This window comes from Cydia pomonella, chromosome 4, assembly GCF_033807575.1.
Source record: "Cydia pomonella isolate Wapato2018A chromosome 4, ilCydPomo1, whole genome shotgun sequence".
NCBI classification, from domain to species: Eukaryota; Metazoa; Arthropoda; class Insecta; order Lepidoptera; family Tortricidae; genus Cydia; species Cydia pomonella.
In genome coordinates this window covers 4520152-4528643 of record NC_084706.1, presented here as the reverse complement: position 1 = coordinate 4528643, position 8492 = coordinate 4520152, and the positions used below count along the sequence as shown (strand labels likewise).

The window sequence follows — 8492 nt, the reverse complement described above, 5'->3', positions numbered from 1 at the left end:
AATATAATGATAATGATTGAATTTAACGTAATTTTTTTATTTTTTGATAATTAAATGTATTGATTATTCATTTTTTGTCAGTTATTGTTTTATTTTATTTTAATTTAATTGATGATTATTATTATAATGGATCGTACTTTTTTTATTAAATATTTATTTATCAGAAATACATTAATATAAAATTATATTAAACACAAACATCCTAGCCTAAATTAAACTGAAACCTAAATCTGTAATTTAATTGACATCGACCTAATCATTAATATTACCCCTTTGAAATGTTTTTTTTATTTAATCTTATGAATAAATAAATATGAATTTGAATACAAAATATGTATCGCCAAATCTGTTAAAAGGCTGTCAAATAGTTGATGGGTCACGATAAGCGCCAGCTGGCGTGAATATCATGCACATAGCCAATATCTATTCATACTTCAGAATATAATATGAAAATTGCGTTAGGCTTTCTTCAGAAACATGGAGCGTCGACCCCGGTACGCTCGCCGGAAAACCGGGCGGCCGGCGCAACCGGCTTCGACTTCGACCTGGCCATCGCAGATGGCGTTCGCTGTGACGCTCGGCTGAAGCGCTATCTCCAAGTTTTCCTCTTCGTCCGAAACGTACATGCGGATTAGTTCTGATGCGACCGATTCCGTTTCGCTGTCGCTGTAACAGTAAAGACACATGCATGGTTTAAGTACAGCGACTGACGGGACGACGAATTGCTAAAAATACATATATTATGTAAATTCTTAATTATGTCTAACTAAGAATTTACAGGATATATTTATTTTTAGAAAAACATTTTTTTATAACCTTTGTAACCTTTATCTGTGCCTGATTAGTGAAAGAACACCGAACTACCAAATAAAAAATAGTGGTCGTTAATAAAAAACAGTAGACATGTCTGTCTGCATATCAAAATGAAGCAAGTAAACGTAGTTACACACGACTGTTTTTCTTTTCTTTTTATTTGGACAAAAAATATTAACCGTGTTTAGACACAGAAATAGAGTACTAAGAATAATAAAGTGTGAGACCAACAGCATCGTCCACAGATTACTAGATTACCTACTGGTAAATCTACAGGAACTATCGCTAGGTAACAATATAAAGGATATAAAGCTAAAATTAACACAGCTATTACGATAACAAGATATAGCACAATCGGATTAAGACCAACCTCGAAATTTCTAGAACAGTCATGAAATTTGGTATGTATATAAATTAAAGGCCCCTTTTTCATGCCCACACCATTTGACATTTGGGAACCTCGAGGAATCGCAGCCATCTTGGAAAATGTGAACCATCCAGGAGAAATTAGCGTTTTACTCTAAATCTACATTCTTTATGAAAATATAGTGAAAGGCAATATTAAAGCTTATTAAATTCTACACAAAAAAGTCCTGGATATCTTTGCGGAAAAAATACATCTTGTTATAGAAAATACTTGCTGAATCTAAGTTTAACGCTTATACACTTCCAGGGGACATTCTCATAATAGGAAACTTGGAGGAATATGAATTCCACTATTAACTATACATTTGTGCGTGATCTACCCCAATATTAACATTTTACCCGACTGCGACTTAAACAGAAAGTAGGGTTATGGATTTAAGTACTGATGATTCAGTACATCCTGTAGCTTAGGATACTGGACGGATTTTTTTAAATGACGTATCGGTAGATTTTACCCGACGCTGCAACAATCATCTGCTATAGATGTGGTGGCCAATTCTTCTTCTTCATCGGTAGATTGCTCTTACCCTTCACAACTGGTTTACACTTGTTTTATTACAGAAAAATTAAACCAATTGCCTTGAGAGGACTCCGAATTTTAAATCATTTTGTTTTCTAGCGCCTAAACTATTTAGCGGATTTCAATAAAATAGACATCGAATTTCTCCTGGACGGTACACATTTTCCAAGATGGCTGCGATTCCTCGAGGTTCCCAAATGTCAAATGGTGTGGGCATGAAAAAGGGGACTTTAATTTATATACATACCAAATCTCATGACTGTTCCAGAGATTTCGAGGTTGGTGCTAATCCGATTGTGCTAATTTAATGTTCCTGATTCTGTTGGAGTGGGATATTATCTATTGCATCTTCTTCTTCCTCCTACCCTTATCCCACGTTATGTGGGGTCGGCACAACATGTTCTTCTCTTCCATTTTCCTCTATCTTTCGTCACCTCAGCACTCGCTCCTTTCTTACTACCTATAAACCACCGAAATCGCAGAACATATGCTCCGTTTTGGTTCTGCTTATTTTCAGTCCCACACTTTCCAGCTTTTCTTGCCATTTTCCCAGCCTGCTCTGGACCTCAAGTGCATTTTCTCCGACAAGAACAATGTCATCGGCAAACAGCATATACCAGGGTGCATCCTCCTTTATGTTCGATGTCAGAGCATCCATAACCAGGAGGAACAAATACGGACTTAAAGCTGACCCCTGGTGTAAACCTACCGCCACATTGAACTTGTCGGTTACTCCAGCTTCAGACCTGACGTGAGTACTGGCTCTATCATACATGGCCTGAATAAGCCGCACATACTTCTCTGGCATTTCTTTCTCTCTCATAGCCCACCACAGAACCTTACGGGGGACTCTATTGTATGCCTTTTCCATTGCATGTGGTCACAGAATCTGTTCATAGTTATACCTGTTGTTATCCTTGACCTCCGACAGCTGAGTGATGAAGTCCTCGGGAGGCATAATCTCGAGCAGAACGGACGTGGACGCCGCGGGCAGGATGGGCGCGGACGCAGCTGGCAGGACGAGCGCGGACGCCGCTGGCAGGACAGGCGCAGGCGCCGCTCGCAGGACCGGCGCGAACGGCACTGGCAGGACGGGCGCGGATGCCGCTCGCTGCACCGTCGCCGGCACCTTCGACTTCGTTAGATCCCCCACGTCTTGCAGGACACTTAATAAATGTACATACAACAATTATTTTTAGAAGCTTTTATTGAACTTGCAATGTTTGTATGATAAGGTAAGAAAAAAATACAAAAATCACTATAAATAAAATATATAATTCATGTATATTGGATTGCCAAAGTTGCAACTGTACGTACCAAACCTACTCGTTGGAGGGCAGTCAAAAATTAGTGTATCACTGAAAAGTACCCTAAGTTTGAAGGGTAATAGCTGAAGTACAGACTTGTCGGAGAACTAAATGCCGGTGATAAAATAACGTTCTAATAAACTGGGTTCATATAAATAAAGAATTGTACCTATTTTATTAATATATATGACACTGATTTTTACTCCCTTTTGTAAAGTATAATTTTTCACAATCCAGCCGCTTATTCGCGTGTAACGAAAATCTTAAAGTAAATAAGTAGAAAATAAAGACGGGATCTTAATTTTAAACTAATTATATTACGTTTTGATCAGTATAAAACAAACTTTCAAATCATGGCAAACTTTTTTTATTAATAGCTTTGTATTGCCTTTTATCAGTCAAAACCTTTGTGACAGAACTTATGACCTAACTAAGTACAAGATAAAAATACTTACAAAGCAGTTACAGACGAATAAAAAGCCTGATTACGCCTATGTACTTAATAACATCGTAGGTACTTACCTTCCCACGATACAAGTCAATTTAAGCTCTTGAGACTGTTGCACAACTGCCAGCCAACTGCGTTTGCTTTCGTTTTGAACATCCGTGTTGAACGATGAACCTGGCCTGTAATTCATCGAAGTTTAGTTAATAATGTGACTTGAAATACACCAGCTACCTATACTTAGGTTAATAAAAATAAGGTCTACCAACTTTTTAAGTACACCACGCCACGTATGAAAATGTAGACTTCTCTCCGTAATTATTTTTATAGATTGCATGTATGTATATCAAAAGTTATCATATTCACTGTCCAGTGTATCGTACCTAGGCATGTTTTCCTTATTTTTGATAAATAACATAAAAAAGTCCGTCATGTTTTTAAATCTTCGTATTAAAAGTCAGCAGCAAGCTCGGTTCTCCATACAAACCTAGTTACGCTCTCATTTTAAAACGACTTGCTAGATTGCTCTGAAAGTATGTACTTACAATAGGATAAGGTATATCCTATGATTAGTTTATGTAGCTTCAGATACCATAGTTAAAAAAATAAAGTGAATTTCAGTGTTTCATACAAAACTTGTTTTAGCTCTATTTCATTTGTTTTATAAGCTGGAGCGATATAAACTAATTACTCTACTGTACCTATAAATGTAAATATGTAATTACAGGCATAGATATATCATGTCATTGTATGTGCAAAGTTTCATTACAACCCAACACGTACCCCGTTTGTTTGAGAAGGTGAAATTCGGCCGAGCTTCCTACTGGCATAATTATTGTTAATATACAGGGCGTCCCAAGACTATGGGACATCAAGGAAAAGTACCTTAAATATCGTAGTTAGGATATTTTGCTGAAAGAAGACTTTACGTTATTTTTAAAAGTCAGTAATTCTGCATTTAAATTTTTTCTAAGAATCACTTGCTTCATTTGGGAATCGAACCGACTTAATTATTTTCTTGAAATTTGACTCAAACATTTTACGTTGTTCCTATCTTTTAAAATACTATGTTACTTCAGAAGATTTATTATTTTTTGTCTATTCTTTCGACTGGCATCATAAAAACAGGGGTGATTTTTTTTTTCACATTTAAGTCGGTTCGATTCCCAGACGAAGCAAGTAATTCTTAGAAAATCTTTAAATGCAGAATTACTGACTTTTAAAAATAACGTAAAGTCTTCTTTCAGCAAAATATCCCATCTGCAATATTTAAGGTACTTTCCCTTGATGTCCCATAGTCGTGGGACGCCCTGTATAGGTACAATCTAAATGTTTAAATACATGTAGTAATTTACTACATGTATTTAAACAAAAATAATTATAAATCATCGTGTTTTACCTAGGCGTAAAATTCATCATAGCAGCGATGTGTTTCTGTTTGTGCATCTGATAGGTGTAATCTGGCGCAGAGTTTGTCGGTGTGGCGTCCTTGGTGGTCGTCGACAGCGGCGGGTTGCACTGCTGCACAGCGCTCTTAGACCCGCTATTAGTTATATCGGCGATGGAGAATTTCAGTTTTGCTTGAAACAATTACAAAATATTTGATTAGCACAATAAAACAATTGAACATTTCGTTTAGGGGATAATTTCGAAACAAATTATACCAATTAAGGCCTGAACCGATTAAAAACTGTAAATTTCAAACGGCTGTAATTTTGTTTCTAACCAAGATGACTACGACTGTCTTACCGCGGTAATAAGTTTAATTATTACATTATATATTTTAATATAAATAATTCTGTTTTACGCTAAGCGACGTTACACTGGTAAATAAAAGAGGTCACTGAAAATCGGTCTTTTCCAAATAGCAAGAAAATTTGTAACATCCTATATGCCTGATTTCGAAACACTTAAAATTACTTCGAAGTTTCGTGCATTTCATAATAAATAACTAATTTAGTATGTTTTCTTTTGAAAAGAGACCTTGAAGCGGCAGACCTTTAGGAACAAGTGCCCGTAAGAAAGATTACTAATAGAATTTGCGAAAACGAAGCATGCCCGACATTCATCGTAAAAACTGGGGTACATACATATGCGGTTAAAATGAAACGAACTACGACGAAAGTCAGTTCAGTTTTTCGTACAAAGGTTGGAATAGCTAAAGTAATCGAAAATTTGCGTTATTTAATTCTAAGCCAAGTCGAAAAAAATATGTTTTCCTTCGTACAAAAATCGCATTTGGTAATTTTCGTAGAGCAGAGCAAGATCACCAAACGTCCTGGAGTGATGTTCTCTTAACTATTATTGGGCTCAATAAAAACAGCAGGTGATGGGCTGGTGCAGGCAAATATGAAAAACGGGTCCGTAGAAAGCTGTCACTTAATGTGCTAGGAAAAAGCTGTCTATAATTTTAATATAATAAAAAAACTGACAATTATCTAAATTAAAAGTCCCTTTTTATTGTATTTATTCTAAAACCTTAGTTTGTTCTCAATTGCATCAGTTTTTTTCATTTGAAGTTTCACAGTTTTATTTCGGTACACCCCTTAGGTATATAATATTCGATATTCTGATCATAAACGTGGCGCGAGATGTCATACAAATAAATGATGTTCCTGACTCTTGTAACTTGCCGTAAAACTTAAAACTATAGTATTTTTCATATAGCTTAATACGTGCGGGTTACGTGGGTACAGCGACACGGCTGTCACCGTACCCAAGCTATGTTAAAATTATTATAATGTAACAGTACCCCTAGTGTAAATTTATTCGATAGCGAAACGTGACGTAGGTACGCGTTTGTTGTTAAGTGTCATTTTGTATGGGATTTTGTATGTGGAATAACTCAAAAACGGCTAGACTTAAGTTTTAAACAGTGATACAGACCAGGTAATGTTAAACTTTTTACATGATTACATCCTACAACTATTTCTTTTTCAAATGAAACTATTATTTAATGGCTAGCTTACGTTTAGAAGTCACAATTGGATAAAACATTGGTGAGGGTACTTTGCGACCTTTGCGTCATTCTTGTTGCCATATTTCACCTACACCTAGGGTGTCAAATTTGTTGTACCACATTACTTGTTTACAAATTTAAATATTTTCTTGTCTTTGGTTTTTTTGGAAATGGCTTTAACGATTTGGAGTAAGAGAGAATAAGTGGGTAATAAAAAGCATTTGAATTAAGAAGTTAAATATTCTAGTAGTAGTAAACTCTTTATTGTACCAAAATACATATTAAAAGTAACATACAATTAGTAAGAAGTACAAAGGCGAACTTAACCCTTTGAGGGATAAATATTTTAGTTTACGCTAAGTATATGACTATATGCAAATGTTTATCTCTACTCTTGCCGACGTTGAGTAGATATTTTTATATGTCTTACTTTGAATAATAAGGTTGATTTGATCTCAATTACTATCATAATAATAAGCGCAAAGGGATACGTTTTGATTTTAAATATTAAACAAATTTATTAAAAATATTTTTATAACTTATAAACCAATACTCCCCTTTATTTGGCATGTTGGTTAATTTTTGGCAGCCCTAGCTTCATTATAGAAAATGTATGTAAACAACTTCAGACCGGTACCAAACTTCGCATACCACACCGTTTTTTAAAAATATGCCTAGTCTAGTGGAGTTAAGGTTCATAGTATATTAACACGTTCCAAGGAGATATGACTTAACATGCATAAGTCAGAGAAAAGTTAATTATTAGCGGTAAAGCATGCCATAGGCGAAGATTGAGAAGAATACCCATACTTCGCCTATTGCCTTCGGGGCCATTTATTACCAAGTTAACTAATGAAATTCAAAGCTTTAGTGGTATTTTTTTTGCCATAACACACTAAAATGCTTTCATATTTGAAAGATGTTCTGGGAAAAGTGTCAAAATCCAGGCGAAGATACGAAACTAGACGGTATTTATTTAGCTTTGTTTCACGATTTTATTTTCATATTTTTGGACCCATGGTTTAAAAGGAAGAGGGGGACACACTTTTTTTTTTCTTCCGGAGCGATTTTTTCCGATAATATTAATTTCATCAAAAAATAGTTTTCGAGACCCTTATTCGTTTTGACACAGCCTATCCAACGATACCCCACACTATTGGGTCAAAGCAAAAAATATCGAAAAAATCATTTTGTATGGGAGTTACCCTAAAATATATTTTTTATAGTTTTTATTTTACCGTTCTGTCACAATGAATGATTTATGTAATGCCAAATTGCAGGTTTCTAGCACTGATGATCACGGAGCAAAGCCTCGGACGGACGGACAGACGGAGATAGCGAAACTATAAGGATTTCTAGGTGACTACGAAACCCTAAAAAGGGTATTCCTGTAAATATCTAAGTCTAAAATCTCTACAAATTCGCATTTTATTAATCTAGATCAGCCTCAGTGTAACGTTAATAGGAGTAAACTTACTTGTGTCAATAACAGCAACTCTGCCAGCCACTTCGTACAAGACCTCAGCTGACCAGACCTGCGGTATCCTTATGAATACTTTGCCGGCGTCAACCGGCATTTGGAACCCCAATTTATGTAGCAGTTGCAAAAACTTTAAATCCTTGCACATGGCAGCTTGTTCACAATTCCACGGTACCAGGGGCACAGACTGATTAAGAACTGAAATTGTAATAGAAATTGAACTTGTAATAGAACATTAAAGAATGTAACATAGTCGAGTGATACTGATAGGTAAAAAAGAAAGAATAGCAGATTGTTAATCACAGGATGAAATGGTGCCGTTTACCTGAGTTAAACACTTCTTTTTATTTTGAATACGAGCAAAGTAAAATTTTAAAAAAATATTTAAAAAACATGACTAAGTATAAACTTTTATAGTATTACTTGAGAGTACTTTCAATTAACAATTTAGGTAAAAGTATCGTGATTCGTGGCACAAAGAGTTAAATATTAGAATGGAAATTTACAACAATTTAATATCAAATTTTAATTATAAGTAATAT

The 8492-nt window shown here is 35.3% G+C and overlaps 1 protein-coding gene across 1 annotated transcript in view; it reads right to left on the bottom strand.

Moving 5' to 3' along the window:
* Positions 1-208: 208 nt before the first annotated feature.
* The window catches only part of LOC133517429 (protein timeless-like), a 33113-nt gene continuing 24829 nt past the window's right edge, over positions 209-8492 (bottom strand). Inside the window, exons 12-16 of the mRNA XM_061850745.1 lie at positions 7948-8148; positions 4911-5091; positions 3589-3693; positions 2665-2931; positions 209-666 (exon numbers count right to left, since the gene is read on the bottom strand). Of these exons, the coding sequence (XP_061706729.1) occupies positions 459-666; positions 2665-2931; positions 3589-3693; positions 4911-5091; positions 7948-8148 (962 nt within the window). The 3' untranslated portion in view covers positions 209-458. The remainder of the gene's footprint in view (positions 667-2664; positions 2932-3588; positions 3694-4910; positions 5092-7947; positions 8149-8492) is intronic.